This window comes from Ictalurus punctatus, chromosome 12 (assembly GCF_001660625.3).
Source record: "Ictalurus punctatus breed USDA103 chromosome 12, Coco_2.0, whole genome shotgun sequence".
NCBI lineage: Eukaryota > Metazoa > Chordata > Actinopteri > Siluriformes > Ictaluridae > Ictalurus > Ictalurus punctatus.
The window spans coordinates 10,803,140-10,819,932 of record NC_030427.2 but is presented as its reverse complement, the minus strand read 5'-3'; the positions used below and the strand labels follow the sequence as shown (position 1 = coordinate 10,819,932).

Sequence of the window (16,793 nt, the reverse complement as noted above, 5' to 3'; positions counted from 1 at the left end):
AATGTTCCTTTATGGTTAAAATACTGACTTTATGTATCCAGAGGGTTTGACATTGAAGAGAAGTTTTGTGTGTGCACTGATAAAGCAGACCACTGGTATCCATTTAAGGGGGGGGGGGGGGATGACTCTGGGGCTTCACCAGTCAGTTCTCAGTCACAGTGTGGGGAAATAGACTGTGTATTAATAACTGTAACTGTTTTTCCCCTGTGATGTGCAGCCTATTTTGGAATAAACCCATCATTCTTATTTTAGCACATTATGTGGTAGAACACAACTATACCTAAAGCACAAAAATTCTTAAAATAGCTTTTTTTGGGGGTTTCTGAATCAACAAATACCAAACTCTACATCACACAATTTAATTTTCAACCAAATCCAAACAAGATTACAGAATAACTTCTTATGTAGAAATGTATCACAGGCAGCAAAAGAGTGAACAAAAACAGTCACACAGGAGTTTGTGAAGACAGTAATATGCATGCATTTAAGGCCTAAATAGGCAACACTATCAAAATTTACCCATTCTACACACTTCACGTTCTCAGAAAGATTGCGTGTAGACTTAGATCATAAATTATAAAAGGTGCTTAGTCAATTTTCTTTTTAGGAGTCAGAAGCAACAATTAGTAAGACGAGGTATGTTCATATGCTCAAATATTAATTTTAATTATAACAAAAAAAAAAAAAGAGTGACAAATATATGGAAGTCTTTACAATATTAAGAACTATTCCAGCTAGATCTTTTACAAAACACACAGACACTACCGGAATATTATAGATTACTTTCCATATAGTTATAAAGCTGATGTGGGACTGGTTACAGCTGAGAAATGCTTTTTATTCATTAGTACACACTTGCTTTATATGAATATTCTGAACAACCGAAGTTGTCCTAGAATTCCCAAGTGAAAACTGGCCACCTATGAGAAGAACAATCTAGAGCACATGGAGACTGGATTCTAGAAAACGGGTCCGTCCTACCATCCAGCCCGTTTGCTTTGCGAGGAGAGTTGGAGGAGATCTCCACACTTCAAACACTTGGAGTTGGAGCTGGCCTCCTTCCGGGGAATGTTCCAACACTGCATACAGCGCACGCGGTACTTCTTATACCTGTCATGCTCAAACCAGGATTTCCAGTCAGAACAACAGAAGTGGGGATTGTTCTCGTTTTTCTTCATTAGTCTAAAATATAGAGTTCAACTTGAATAAAAATCAATTTGGAAAATAGTCATTGGACTCACATAACTATTATTTTAGCTGAATTCTTGCTGGACATAAGCAGCTCTACAAAGCTTTAAATAAGACTCCAACACTAATCTGTTCTGACATGAGTGAATCGAACAACTCCTTTTAGACTGATAATATAATACAAGTGAGTTTTAAAATGTTCCATTCATAAAATCTCAACCATTTTTACGGTTCTCAATTTGGCCCCTCGATCACATGCCTGCTATCATACAGGGAGGGTTAGGATTAACACATGCTTCTTCTGAGAAACGGGATTCCACCTTATATATATATATATATATATATATTTTTATTTTTTTTTTCTAACTACTGCTCATCACACTGCTCAACACACTCTTTTCTGCATACGATACCTCACAGATGGCCATGATTGGAGTGGTGTCACTCTGACTAACAGATTATGGCCAATTTAGCCCCCTCAGTGTCCCAGCCACAGATGGCTGTGGCATCGCTGGGATTCAAATTCACAAACTGCGGACGATAGGGTTTTCCGTCGCCCTACTCAGGAGCCCAATTGTGAACCAATCAGCCAATAAAAATTGCAATAATACACTCCTATCTACACAGGTGATCAGAGTGATGGCAAGCTCACCTGATCCCACAGGCATTGCAGAGTGGAGTACCATCTTCCGCATCTCGCCATAAAGGAGTCTTCTTTGTGCAGCATGATGCACATATCTTCTCTATAGAGCAAGAATCACATCAGAAATATTTCATCATCTACCTAATCAATATCAGTGTGTGGTTTTGCACATGCTCTAATCATAAATTAAGACGTTTTCTCATCGAATAAAACTGAATCCAATATGAAATATATACAAAAATTACACTTTTCTGAAAGACAGAAAACTGTCGTAGTATGCACAACATAACCGATAAATTGTCGCTTGATAAACAATATGTTTTAAAGTTTTTTTGATAGTGGGATGTAGAGTGATTCTAGAACTGTAATGGGGGACTGAGAACATCTGAACACCTTGTTGTATAGCATGTTGCAGATGCATGCAACCCATACGGCAACAAATTAGTCAAGTTACCTAACAACCATTTTACACACATCACATACCAGCCATACACTGTCTAATCACCTTCTACAAATATTATAATATAAGTTATATGCAATCCTTATTTTCCACTCAGATTCAGCCATGTCAAGTTCTACTGTGGGATCAGAGCGCTATCTGCTGTTGGAATAGGGCACTCGCACAGAATATTAAAAGGCACCGTGTGTTATACTTACAAATAGATAAATAAATAAATCCAATTCAGTGTTGTCCTTATATCCAAACTTGCAAATTGATACAATTATATTCTCCACACAGTGATAGAGGGGTGTATGTTTGGCAATCGAACCGCAGTACTTACTGTACAGGCTGGCCGAGTCACTCTCCTCTTCCGAGCTGCTGGTTCGCTGGGAATTCTGCAGTGATGTGGAACTATAGCTTCTGCTCCTCCTGCCACGCCTGCACAGCTTACTACAGGACAGACCAAGGACATTGAGACAACGTTCTCCAGCAGGGAACACAATGCAAACTTGCCCATGAGTGTGATTTAGATTGTGTTTTATGCCAATTTGAATTTTTCAACGAAATCTCCAAGATACCCCATGTGCTGTAATTGCACGATTCGGCCACGTAACCACTGGTCTGTAAATGTATCATGAAAGTACAAAATCTGCTACATGAAAATAAAGTCTAAAATTAGGGTTACTTGGATTTGTGATGTTAAAAAAAAAATTATTTCTAATGTAGCATTTCTGTTTAGTGACTTAGTGCATTACAGTCTCATTTAAAAAGCTTACGTTTTGCGTCACGTAAAGGACTATGTGCTTGCCTGTAGTTGGAGGTGATGAGGAGGCGGCACTGATCTGTGCTGTGATCCAGCTCTGGGTGCATGCTGAACATGACTCCCTGAAGCCCTGGGTCTTGGAGATCAGCACTGCGTGCAGGGTGAGCCTGCTTCCTAGGCGTCCTCCTTCGGTTACCCCAACTGGACTGTGCGGAGATCGCAGTAAGAATCTTTTCGGCCTCCCGGACCTTCTCATCCTCCAGGTTATTGTTTAAATCTGTTCTTGATGGTGGGGTTTCTGACAACAATGCACTCTCACACTCTGGATTTTCACCTTCATTGAAAGAAAAGCAAGAGTCTTCATATTTTTCAGCAACCAACGATGATGTAAAGTCAACAGAGCTTATTTCACGACTGTGTGGAGACTTGGATATAGACGAAATACTCGCCATTTCATTCACACCCTCACCGTTCTCTACGGTGTGTTCACAAATTTCCACTTGTTTTGTCAAGTCAAGTGGTAGCTCTGATGTTTCACCCAGGAAACAGGGGTCAGCCCTTTCTTCACTCATTACCCTGCTGGAAAGTAAACTGTCCTCTGTGGTCTCAGAAATTAGCTCTGCAAGATCCTCTACATCTCTGATTGTTGCACTTTCACGGTTCTCACCAGTGCGCCGAATTGACAGGTGATCAGTTGGATCGATATGTGGAACAGAGCAGCAAACATCAGACTCCATCGCAAGTTCCATCGCATCAGCTCTCGAGGACATGGTACAAGAAGTAAAACCAGCTGAAGGAAACGAGGACCATTCTTGCGCAACATCTCTGTCTTTAGATTTAGTATTTATTTTAGTCGTGTGGGTTTTGGAGTCTTCTTCCTCTGTTCCACCAGAGTGCAGCAGCCTCTCACACTGGAGGTTTATGAGACTCATCACCTCCCATGGACTACTGCTCAACACAGACAAGCCTGCTGTAAAGCTAGGCTGTGTTTTGACAGTTCTAACTTCCTGACCTTTTTGCTTCAAGCTAGTCAAGTTGTGTGAAACAATCGTCTCTTTGGAGCCATCATGGAGTTTGTCTGCATCCAGACTGTGCTGTTCTGGTGGTGTAACAAGCTTAGTGGCTTCATGAAGAAGGTACAAGAGAGAAGACTGAGTCATGCAAGTGTCTTCATGATCCATGTCATCTCTGGTACTTTCTGAGGTCATGGGGCAGTTCCTGAGATCAGCTGGAGGGTTAACTTCAGAACTCATGCTTCATTGACAGTTTTCTGCGACAAACAATAAATGTGAACAACATTTATGTAAATAAAGTTATGCTCATTAGTGGAATGCAGGTTTCATATCATGCCATGATTTAAGCTAGTGTTACATTGTGCGAGTAGATCAGTATTTTAAAGAAATTTCACTATTCGCACAACCATATTTCTAACTGTCCCATGATGTTCATGTCAATCTATGATGTCCTCCTATTGATGGATTTTAGACGAGCATCACAGTAGCTCTGAGATTATAATGAGAGATTGTTGATACAGACAAATGTCATCAGATGTCTTGGCACTGGTGAATACGTCACACTATACAGCCAAATCAGCTGCTTTTGACAGCAACAGCAAAAACAGGCCAAAGCTCATACAGCATAAACCACATCTTAGTCATGATGTAGAACCTGATGGCTTACTGTCTCAAGATATTAATTCAAACATATCCTTGTCTAATTACCACGCAGGCATTTCTTAACACAGTAGCCAAACCGTACCTCTACTCTACAGTTTATCTAGAAATTAGAATTTCGTGTCCAATTCAGCCATCCATCTTCTATACCGCTTATCCTTTTCAGGGTCACGGGGGAACCTGGAGCCTATCCCAGGGAGCATCAGGCACAAGGCAGGGTACACCCTGGACAGGGTGCCAATCCATCGCAGGGCACAATCACATACACACTCACACACCCATTCATACACTACGGACACTTCGTAAACGCCAATCTGCCTACCATGCATGTCTTCGGACCGGAGGAGGAAACCCACAGCACGGGGAGAACATGCAAACGCCACACACACAGGGCCACAGGGGGTATCGAACCCCCGACCCTGGAGGTGTGAGGCAAACGTGCTAACCGGAGTAAGCTAAGCCACCATGCGCCCGTGTCCAATTCATTTCGGCTTGGAAACGGAATACAACATGGCCTAAATATTGAGTCACACAGCAGTTGAATCCAAGTCGGTGTTAACATCATCAAGCTTGAATGTTTGCATCTCTGTTAAAATGCTATAAAATTATGAAATGTACCTCATTAAACATTAAGTTGTTTAATAACCTTTAAAAAAAAAAAAAAAAAGTAACAAATTGACCTTATAGTATTATTTATGCCATAGAAAGCTGAAGGGTGGGATGTCTTCAAAACAGTTTTTAAATCGACAAACGAACATTTACAGCTTTTACTTACAGAGTTTTCAGTGTTAGTGGACCAAAGCTCAACTTTATAAACACTCAAAATGTTATTTGGAGTTGTTTTGACCATTTTTCTTTTAACTGATAATAAAAGTACCAACTGTAAGACATAACTTGTATTATACTCTTGTTAGTTTTATGATAGTAAAAAGGTATGCAGTTTGTATACACTTTTGCACTTACCTGTATAAACAAAACAAGAGGTATTAGACAGCAGTATACAGAATGACATACCACTTTTATATGGCTTTGGAATTTATACTATACTTCAAATAAGTAAAAAGGATATTTTATATAAACGCCCGAGCTAACCTACAGGAAAGCGTATATATTTATGGCGTTTGATGAACTCCCTGTTACTCAAAGGCTGGTTACACTGTATCAAAAAAAATAAAATAATAAAAAAAACAAAAAAAAACAAATACACCCCAACAACGTTTAATCTAAACATAAGAGTAACTTACACTGTGTGTGTGTGTGTGTGTGTGTGTGTGTGTGTGTGTGTGTGTGTGTGTATTGTTGTTAGTTATTACAATGTGACTTTTCTGAGGCGATTCTTTTAACTTACACGCGCGCACGAGCGCCTTCACAGCACCGGGTGTAGTTTCATCAATCATACCATGGCTTTAAAAACAGACAAACAAAAACAAATAAAAACAAGTTTTTTGTCCCCCCCTCCCCCAATACAACCTTTTCCAATAAATTCAATTCCAACACCCGTTAAAAGTTTCTTATAGATCTTCAAAGACATATACGAACATATAGAGAGATCTGACATCGTGATCACGGGTGATCCCTCCATCCACACAATTACGCTCCTCTCATTACTGTCTTTACAATTATTAAACAGTCGATAAACCTCTCCAAAACCGCTCTCCAACCAAATAATAGCTCAGACAACAGCCCGAGTACACGCTACACCTTACCATATAAAATCTAACTCGTTGTTTTTTTTGTTTGTTTTTGTTTTGTTTTATAGCTATACAGCGTTGTCCAATACGTTTATATTTTGTGAAACGCTCAGTCACGTCACGTGAGGACAACACGTCACGTGACCACCTGGAGTCCAGGTGTTGCTAGTTTGAAACTTAGCTCGTTGAAGGCCATTTAAAAACAGTAAATAAAACAAAACCACAGTCTACTAACTTGATTGTAACCGTAATTACAGATTCCACGTGAAGTGATTTTTATTCATACTAATTAGTATAGGTAAACATACATTTTCATAAACTCTTGTCAAGATCACTTAATTAGCCGCCTTCTTTGTGCACATACCACACCCCGTTATATGCACTATAATGCTCAAATACATTGGAAGTAATTTGAGCCTAATGGTTTGTAGTTATTTAGCTTTATTTAGTTGCTTTATTTAACAGTTTGGTTGTCGCTGTGGTCACAGTTATGTGCGCAAAGACAGCTAAACAAATAAGCACAATGTGGACTATGGGTTCCATTTGAAAGATTATTAGAGACAATAAAGTGGGTGTGGTTCTTTCTTAAAACAAGATAAAAATCATGTACGGTATATATCTCACAATACTAACCAAGGTATAGGTTCCTTTATATGCTTCTGAATTAACTTAACAGCATTTTGAGTTGTATGATTTATATTTATTCGTTTCACAAATACCTTTATGCAAAGACATTTACATGTATGTTGCTTTCTTTAATGATTTGGTGCGTTCAGTGGTTTACTTGTGGTCACAGTTGGGTTCCATATTAGAGATGTGTGTGAGGTTATATATCTTAAAGCAAAAATATCATGTAAATTAATAGTTAAATGGGTAACACGATGACGCTCATAATACTACCCAAGGCATAAATTCCGTTAGCATGCATACTCTTGCAAGCTCAGAGAATTAATTCAATTGCAGTTCCACAACTCTGAAGGCTGGCTTTCCAAACAAACAAACAAAAAAGTTTGTCGTGTCTTGACTAATAACACAGACAGAGGATACCCGTTTATCATTTTTGAAAACCGGCTTTAGGAGAATTATCTTCTTTTGGAAGGCAAGGTCATGTAAAGGAAATTATTCATTTTTACTTATGCATAGTTTTGTTTTTGTTCCGTTTATATTCATCTGAGGATGATGCCTAAGAAGTCCATGTCACTTAGATTAGTACAGAATGTTTATCAGCATGCAGACACAAACGTTCTTCTGTTCAAGGTTCATCTGCACATCTTCTAAGATCCTGAAACAAAGCCTGTTTGAACTGCCGCGAACTGCTTCTTATCGGTACACAGAAGTGTCATTCTCTGCATTTCATATATATAGTAGTGGTTCAGCACAAGCGCTTTAGAGCGCTCTCATTATTCTATCCTACTATCCTGCTTTATTCTTTCCTGTATTAACCATCTTTCTGTAATAAACCTTTTTTTACCTTCAGAGGATGAGTCTGCGTGTGTTGTCTAATTTAAACAACAATTTCGCGTCTCCTGGCTGGGCTGCGCGAGGACGTTAGAAAAGTTTCACCCTGCAGACCGTGTTGCCACGCAGGCAGTTTGCCCTTTGTTGTGTAGAGTGAAAGACCGATACAGCCTTACTACTGACTGGTAGGACCAGAATATGGACTTTAGAAGTTCATCAAGAATTTTGAATTAGAATTATATGAAGTCATTGTGTATTGCTGTCTCTATGGAAGGGAGTCAGTGAAATAAATGTGTGTATTACATTGAGCGATTTCTTATAAGAAGTTCCAGGAACTTCACCTCTGCGACGGCAGAGAGATTGGTATATATATATATATATATATATATATATATATATATATATATATATATATATATATATATATATATATATATATATATAGATATAGTGTAGTGGTTCAACACAAGCGCTTCAGAGCGCGCTCATTATTCTATCCCGTATTAACCATCTTACTGTAATAAACCTTTTTTTTTACCTTCAGAGGACGAGTCTGCGAATGTTGCCTAATTTCCACGACAGTCAACAAACAGCAGTCACTTCAATTACATTAGTCCTTTATCCATAGACAGATGAACGTAAATTAATTTAACACAAAAATAAAACATGCTAAAAATGAATGCCAGGATAACATTTATATTGTGATGTATTTCACCGTTACACACATGTATAAGGAAATATAAAAACTGTGCATCTGACTGATGTGCGTAAAACAAAATATCACCTTCACTATCTTTAGGTTGCTACAGCAAAATTCCAGACCACAGTGGCGATTCTAAAACTTCCCGTCCAAGCTGTTCAACCATCTAACCTCAACCATCAAACAGTTTCAAAAGCCATTTCTATGTTCCTGACCAAAAGGACAGAGTGCTTTTCTTGGTCCAGATCTGAAACATCATTTGGTGGGTGTGGACTCTTGGACACACCTGAAAAAAAGAAAAATCAGACTGATGTTCTGTTCACCACACTGCTTTTTAGTCCTTTAAACAAGAGATTCTCAGTGGTCTTGATAAAAGATGTCTCCCAGGTTTGCGTGGCCTTTAGTTCAGCCCTCTTTTCTCAGTGAGGTGTGGGGGTGTGACCATCAACGTAAAAGTTCCGCGTGACCTTGGGTAGGGTCAGCTCAATGCCATCCAGTTCGGGAGTCAAAATTATCTGGCAACCAAGACGAGAGTTCTCCTGCAGCATAGGGGCCATATCCAGCATGTCATCCTCCCTTTAAAGGTTAAAGAATGTTACAAAGACATAAGACGCATAGCACTGCATATGAAGGAATGGTTTAAGCTCAGTATAGCAGTCCCTGATTATTATTATTATTATAGTCATCATAAATAATGGCTGCCTAATTAAATTAGCACAACTACAGTCACTATTTGTAAAACCTACAAAGTGCCTTTATGTAGTTTTATCTGATTAAACAACTGCAGGTACAAGGAAGGTGTTGAATACACAGTGGTGCTTGAAAGTTAGTGAACCCTTTAGAATTTTATATGTATAAATATGAGCCAAAACATCAGATTTTCACAAATCCTAAAAGTAGACAAAGAGAACCCAGATAAACAAATGATACAAAAATATGATACTTCGTCATTTATTTATTCAGGAAAAATGATCCAATATTTCATATCTGTGAGTGGCAAAAGTGAATCTCTAGAATTATCAGTTAATTTGAAGGTACAATTAGAATCAGGAGTTTTCAATCAATGGGATGACAATCAGGTGTGAGTTAGTGCCCTGTTTTTTTGTTTTTTTTAAAGAACAGGGATCTATCAAAGTCTGATCTTCACAACACATGTTTGTGGAAGTGTATCATGGCATGAACAAAGATGATTTCTGAGGACCTCTGAAAAAAAGTTTTAAAAGGTTACAAAACCAACTCTAAATAGTCTGGACTTAACCAATCCACTATCAGACAGACTGTGTTAAAATGGAGGAAATTCAACACCATTGTTACCCTCACCAGGAGTGATCGACCAACAAAGATCACTCCAAGAGCAAGACGTGTAATAGTCCGAGAGGTCACAAAGGATCCCTGGGTCACTTCTAAGCCACTAAAGGCCTCTCACATTTGCTAAATGTTAACGTTCATAAGTCCACCATCAGGAGAACACTGAACAACAACAATGGTGTGCATGGCAGGATTGCAAGGAGAAAGCCACTGCTCTCCAAAATGATCATTGCTGCCCATCTGCATTTGCTAAAGATCACGTAGACAAGCCAGAAAGCTGTTGGGGAAATGTTTTGTGGAAGGATGAGAACAAAATAGAACTTTTGGTTTAAATGAGAAGGGTTATGTTTGGAGAAAGGAAAACACCTCATTCCAGCAAAAGAACCTTATCCAATCTGTGAAACATGGTGGTGGAAGTGTCATGGTTTGGGCCTGTTTTTCCTGCATCTGGGCCAGGACGACTTGCCATCATTGATGGAAAACTGAATTCTGAAGTATACAGGCAAATTCTAAAATAAAATGTGAGGACTTGTGTCCGTGAATTTCAAAAGAAACTGGGTGATGCAGCAAGACAAGCACACAAATCATTTTACCAAAGAATGGTTAAAGAAGAATAAAGTTCATGTTTTGGAATGGCCAAGTCAAAGTCCTGACCTTAATCCAATAGAAATGTTGTGGACGGACCTGAAGCAAGCAGTTCATGTGAGGAAACCCACCAACGTCGCAGAGTTGAAGCTGTTCTGTACTGAGGAATGGGATCAAATTCCTCCAAGCCGATGTGCAGGACTGATCAACAGTCATCAACAGATACGTTTAGGTAATAGTCCTAATAGTTTAGGTAAATAAAATATTTTTAAATTGGGTTTAATTGGGTCTTTCTCTACCTTGAGGACTGATGTTTTTGGTCATATTTATACAGAAATATAGAAAATTCTAAAGGGTTCGCAAACTTTCAAGCACCATTGTAGGTACAAGTGCTGAGTTGAAGGAATTAAAAAAATGCCTATATGATTATAATGTACTGAGCATTACCTTTCGTCAGGTTCAGGTAGCTTGTCATAGTACTCATCATTTACGTAAACATGACATGTGGAGCAAGCCAACGATGCCTCGCAGGCCCCTGAAAAAGCATAAGAATTAGTTCATGATTTTCCACAAATTCAAAAGGCAATCCAAGCAGCTCCTTTGTAAGTGGAAAACAAAATGATTTTATATAAAAATTTGCATGGATTGTCATGGATTTTTTTTAAGTTTGAAAATATTCATGTAATGACGGAATAAAATTATGTACAAACATGAAAAGAACTGAAGTCTACAAGTGAGACATTAGAAATTGACCGATAGTGGATTTTACAGACACCGATAACTAAGTTGGGCGGTACCTACCTGCTAATACCTGTTTAATCAACCGATAGTTATTAAAACTGATACTGAATGAAAACATAACACTCAAAGTAAAATACTGCTGAACTTCATTACAAAAATAAACAGTACTGACTGTACCATGAAAATGTACTGTACTTTTTAAAAAATTAAATACATTTAATATTAACTATATTAATTAAAATAAATAAGATATACATCCAAACTGAACCGAAAAATAACACTCCAAATAAAAACACTTCAAATAACAACAAAATTTGTCAGCGATGGTTTTAATTCGTCTCTAGAGGCCGCTCTCATACTGTATAATAACGGTGGACCCTTCTCAGCCGCTCCCACGATGGACACAACTGGGAAAAACTACAGGTGTGGATTTATGATAACTCATAGTTCCAGCAATTGGTTTTCTGTGCCAATTAATCGACAAAACCAATCAACCGGTCGACCTCTAAGTGAGACCTAAGGTTCCCATTCATTTCATTAGCTTCAGCTGCTTTTCCACCGCAGGAACTTTCCCCAGGAACTAGAGACTTTCATAGGTACTCGGTGTGTTTCCACCGCAGGGACCATGGTCTAAATTAAGTTCCGGGTAAAATATTCAGCCCTCACAAAGTCCCTACTTGGGAGGTGGTACTTTTTAAAAATGGTGGTTGAAATAAAATGCTGCGTGCACTCAACAAATCAGCATGTTCAGCGCCCGAGTCCCACCCAAAGTTCCTGGCTTTTGAAAAAGTCTGTTGTGGTGCGTACAGTAACCGTCGTTTATTGCGATTCAAATATCAACACAATGCAGTTTCTTAAAAAATACGACTGATGGACCAACGACGAGATTCAGGCATTATTAAGGATTTCTGCCGAGGACGAAATACAGCGGGAACTGGAAATGATGAGCCGCAATGAAAAAAAAACATAAATATGAAGTTGGTTAAGCGAGCTGAGTGTTATTCACACAGGAAAACAGGGCAGAGAGAAGCTCGTGCGCACGTTCGTCTCAGTCATCTCAGAAATAGCTGATAAAATCCATTTGCTCAGTTTAAGTCTGTTCTCGTCTCATTTTCCAGTGTTTTCTCAATTACCTCTTTAGCAAAGCAATACATCACAATCAACAGCAGCACAGCCTGAATCTCCTCCATGCTTATTGTTGTTGCAGTGTCGTTATCAGATTTCAGGAAACAGACTGTCCGTTTTTAAAATGAGAACCTTTATCAAAGATTTAAAAAAAAAAAAAAAACACTAGACCACCAGTGTTGGTTGCAGCAAACTCTTTTGTTACTGTTCAAAGGTTTGTGTTCCAATCAGAGCCTTCTAGGTGTTTTTATGAGCTGAGCAAACATTTTGCATTATTACATCATTAAAATCAGCTTACTTTGTGTCAATAATCAATTTGATTGTAGCATACTTCGAGGCTTCATTCCAAGGGCTTGTCGCATGCAGTCGTACACCACCAGACTTATTTGCCTAATCTTAATGGTACTTTAGACTGCGTTGGAAAGATAGACCACGAAGGTCTGGAGGAACCAAATAGTCCCTTGAAAAAAGTTCCTGGGATTAATTGTTCCGGGCAATTTCGTTGGAAAAGCAGCTTTTAATATGCATTTTATAATGCACCATGCCAGAATGACATACAAAGCAAAGAAAATGTTATATATATATATATATATTCACCTTCAAGACTGATGCCATATCTGTGCGCTAGATACAGAACACTGTCTCCTACTTTTGCCTTCACCGGTATCCTCTCTCCAGACCGGTCAATAAATACCACATTAATGCTGCAGGAAAAAGTGTTCAGTGAAATATTATAATTAGACATAACATGTAGAAATCGCACCCATGACATTGTATAAATAAATAATTGTTATAATATGGACAAAATAATAGATTGCAATTACGTTACTATATTGTATATTCTAATAGTGATATTGCTTTCAGTAGAGTTAGCTCTTATGGGTGACCTGAGCCAAACTGATTGTTGTGGTCCTGCATTATATGGTTTAAAGTAATTTACATTTGTCGGAGATTGGTCAAGATAATGAAAATGTTAAATTACAAACAGTCACATAATATTTATTTATTTAAATGCAATTAACAGGCTGTGGAATGTTTTTACACTGAAAACCGATTGTATGGATGTTACGATTAACAAAAGTATTAAATGATTCATTTAGAAAATGCATTTCCAAGTTATATAAGGGGAAAAGATGAGGGGACGCACACATCTTCATCGGAATGTTCTACCGCCGAACTGTCTTTCTCACTCTGGTGCCGATCTGAAATGATAAATATGGTCAAATCAGCACAATGCATCTCTACAAAGTAGATACACTTATTTTACTACTGAGTGTTTGGAGAAGATTTTCTCTTTTCTTAGCCAATAGGTCATCATGACATTTCCTTGTACATCCTAAATGTTATGTAAAAGAGCTTGGGGGGAAAAAAATATCACACTGATACTAATTGTGCTTGTCATAATCTGTGTTGAGCCTTTGGCCATAGATCGGCATGTGTTACTGTACAGAATTGTTTGAGTCTTGAATTGTATGAATTTATCCATGACATGAAAGTCTAAACCAGGACATCTGCAATTGGTCACTATATATATTTTTCAAAGAGTTGGTTGGGGCATTTGCAATACATTTTCCTGACGAGATGGTTCATCAAGCGTGGGATGCTCTCTTCAGGCGAGACGAGAGAACTTGTCCCTGGTGGAGGATATCCCTATCCTCACCTATAGTCACAAGACTAAAAGAATAAGGTCAGAACTACAGGTGGCGAAAACAAGACTCCTTTACAGGGATTCTGGGCTTACTCTGAGCAATACGGTGGCTGAGGTGGATTGAGCACCTTACACATCACACTGAGAGGGACCTTGGGACATCGATCAGGAGGAGCTGGAAAGTGTGGCTGGGAATAGAGAAGTCTGGACTGACCTTCTTATTCTGATGGCACCACGACCCTCACCAGGAAAATCAGCAGAAAGAAATAAAGATTGGTTGGCTGGATAGATTGGATCCATCCATGGATGGGTGGATGTCGGTAAAGATCAATAATATCTCAATAACGATACACACTGGATATATTGCACAGCCCTACTGAGAACACAACTCAACACCGAGCAATTTATACAAAACCCTCAAGTAAGCTGAAAGTCGGACGTTGAAAATAACCTGTTTTAACAGCTGGCCCAGTTTAACACGCATGTGCACCTCGCTACTGTTTCATCAGTGAGTTCTTGTGTTTATGAAGCAGGTCGGTTCACTCACGTATAGAAGTCTGTAACTGTCTGCTCGGCGCTGAGAAACGGCGACTCGACTTTGCTATCGTGGCACCGTTACAGATGTTAAACCGGTTAAACGGACAAACACGGCACTGCGGTGCAACTTTAACCACTTTCAGAGTCAGCCCGATGCTCGCCCGAACTGCAGAGGTGGCCGCCATGACACTGTTTGAGCACCTGAGTCCTCTTCTTCTTCTCTTGTGAATAATGGCAGATAGACGTGTTTATTGCCACCTAGTGGATACTCCTGTGAAACCAGTGATGAGAAGTTCGGATCGTTTTAGTGACTCGAATCTTTGAATCTCGTTCAGCAAAATGACCGAATCTTTTATCGAGTCATTTCGTTCATTTCATCAGAATATAATTAAAAGGCTAAGTGTTCAATTCTCCAACACATGTAGTACTTTCGCAAACGTTGATCACATTTGGAATACAAAATAAACTATAGGCTAATGCAGCCAAGCAAGGACGTAACCATGGTGTGGAGAATTGGGGGGGGGGGGGGTCTACTTAGTTGTCCTTAGCCCAAATGTAGTGTAAAGGAACGAAATGCTGTGCAACTTTAATCACTTTCACTCGCATTTGTCTCGCATTTCACTCGCACTGTCACACCGTGAGGGTTCACAGCGAACTCGGTGGGAGGATATGCAAGTGAATGTAACGTTAATGGTCAAAAACTGGAACTGAGGTTAGCCTAGCCTACTTGGTGGGTGTGCAAATATCAATATTTAACTGACGTTCTTAAGAACAAACCAAGCCATGATATGATGCCCTCTATACTAAGCTAAGGTTACCTACTATCTGGGTACCTAGTTACTTACTGTCTGACAAAAAAAGCTGGTATGTTCTGCTGCACTTTTCTACGCTTGGCTGCTGTGTCCATTCCTTGCAGACTGAGCTGCTAAAATATATCAACGGACTTGCGTTGAGTATGGGCGCAACCAAGTGTAGGGGGGGGGGGGGGGGCACACACCTATACACCGATACCTATACGGAAATATATTAAAAAGGAATAGACATAAATAAATAGAGTAGATGAAGAAAAGACAGATCCGTTGGCAGGGTTCATTAAAGGGGGACATATAGAAAATATTTTGTACTTTATATTGGGGGGACAGATTGGTATTTCCTCAACAGGGGGGACACACACACCCCCAAAGAATGCGTGGTTACGCCCATGCAGCCAAGGCCGAATTATGAGAAATGATTCATTAATAGCTTAGCATTGGGTCTTCAGGCTATGCAATCTGTTAGTTCACCTCACCGCCTGATCCGAGTCGTTCTTTCTTTTGTCACGTCACATTTGTCACGTCTGTTCTGAAATGATTAATTAACCTCTCGAGTCTTCGGGTTCGAGTCATTTGTTCATCACGTGACCGCCCATAAACTGAATGGGCCTGTGACGTTTTGACCGAACGACTCGAATCCGAAGACTTGTCCTGAACTAATCATTTCTGTTTCCCTTACTGAACCTATGGGGATGTTGCTGCGCATGCGCGGTCAAAAATGAACGGATCACTCTCTGATTCAATTCGCTGTTCACGAGTCATATTAAAGATTCGTTTAAAATAAACGAATTGTTCATGAACGACACATCACTTGAAACCAGGCGTTAAACATAGCTAATGGTTCCATTTTTGTGCTTGACCAAAATAAATCCCTGCTCGTTATCTAGTCATTCTCTATGAAAAGCGTTTACAAAGTCTTTAATAGTGTTTATGTTAACGTGCCCAAAGACTGCAGGAAGAAACGAGTAGCCAAAACTAAAATATAAATGAAACCATTATGGGTTTCTGTCAGTTCGTGTAAGTTTGAAAGGGTTACTCATAACACTTAAATGAAATAATTAAAAAAAACTTTCTTGGCAAAATTAATTAATATCACAGCGAAAAAGACTGGCATGGTGTTAGAGGTTTGATATTCGCAAATTAAATGTCTCTAAAGTTACATACGACATTGGTATACACGTTTCTAACTTCAGTAGCATTTGAAGAGAACGACTTTCAGTCATAAAACTAACTAAAGTGTTCATGTAGGTGTCAGCTATGATGCACACCTTTTAGATTTTTGATATTTAATAAATATGGTATAACGGTATGAAAACATCACAATGTTTAGATATGATTTGACAGCCCACACTGGACCATTGGTGATTTTCTAATTGGTGTGACATGAGCCCCATGACACTAGCTTCTTAATCTGGGCTGTCCACATCGAGCCACTGGGGCTTTGCCCACACTGAACCCTTACTGATCCAATGTGGGTAA

At 39.1% G+C, this 16,793-nt stretch overlaps 2 protein-coding genes across 8 annotated transcripts; both read right to left on the bottom strand.

The window, feature by feature from the left end:
- Nucleotides 1–641: 641 nt before the first annotated feature.
- Nucleotides 642–8,137, bottom strand: zglp1 (zinc finger GATA like protein 1). 7 transcript variants are annotated; one of them, XM_017480801.3, is made up of 7 exons: nucleotides 6,249–6,567; nucleotides 6,058–6,113; nucleotides 3,506–4,306; nucleotides 3,082–3,370; nucleotides 2,614–2,723; nucleotides 1,841–1,931; nucleotides 642–1,182 (listed from the first exon to the last, which is right to left on the bottom strand). In XM_017480801.3, exons 3-7 carry the CDS (start codon nucleotides 4,287–4,289, stop codon nucleotides 978–980), a joined length of 1,479 nt encoding a protein of 492 aa, XP_017336290.2. In that variant the 5' UTR covers nucleotides 4,290–4,306; nucleotides 6,058–6,113; nucleotides 6,249–6,567; the 3' UTR covers nucleotides 642–977. The 7 variants fall into 7 exon arrangements, with proteins under 7 accessions (XP_017336290.2, XP_017336283.2, XP_017336284.2 ...); XM_017480794.3 differs by having other exon boundaries at nucleotides 3,082–4,306; nucleotides 6,249–6,568; XM_017480795.3 differs by having other exon boundaries at nucleotides 3,082–4,306; nucleotides 6,416–6,568.
- Nucleotides 8,138–8,454: 317 nt separating this feature from the next.
- On the bottom strand, nucleotides 8,455–15,432 carry fdx2 (ferredoxin 2). The gene is made up of 6 exons (XM_017480658.3): nucleotides 15,348–15,432; nucleotides 14,513–14,773; nucleotides 13,465–13,519; nucleotides 12,915–13,021; nucleotides 10,899–10,986; nucleotides 8,455–9,134 (listed from the first exon to the last, which is right to left on the bottom strand). Exons 2-6 carry the CDS (start codon nucleotides 14,685–14,687, stop codon nucleotides 8,978–8,980), a joined length of 582 nt encoding a protein of 193 aa, XP_017336147.1. The 5' UTR covers nucleotides 14,688–14,773; nucleotides 15,348–15,432; the 3' UTR covers nucleotides 8,455–8,977.
- Between the last annotated feature and the right edge of the window lie 1,361 nt (nucleotides 15,433–16,793).

Excerpts from the sequence above, each read along its gene's own strand:
- zglp1 (XM_017480796.3), bottom strand. The coding sequence starts at position 4,289 with ATGAGTTCTGAAGTTAACCCTCCAGCTGATCTCAGGAACTGCCCCATG. Across the intron at positions 1,932-2,613 it reads TGACTCGGCCAGCCTGTACA|AGAAGATATGTGCATCATGC; the intron begins GTAAGTACTGCG and ends CTTGCTCTATAG. Across the intron at positions 1,183-1,840 it reads TGCAATGCCTGTGGGATCAG|ACTAATGAAGAAAAACGAGA; the intron begins GTGAGCTTGCCA and ends TCTATATTTTAG.
- fdx2 (XM_017480658.3), bottom strand. The coding sequence starts at position 14,687 with ATGGCGGCCACCTCTGCAGTTCGGGCGAGCATCGGGCTGACTCTGAAA. Across the intron at positions 13,022-13,464 it reads GAACATTCCGATGAAGATGT|CATTAATGTGGTATTTATTG; the intron begins GTGCGTCCCCTC and ends TTTTTCCTGCAG. Across the intron at positions 10,987-12,914 it reads ATATGGCATCAGTCTTGAAG|GGGCCTGCGAGGCATCGTTG; the intron begins GTGAATATATAT and ends ATGCTTTTTCAG.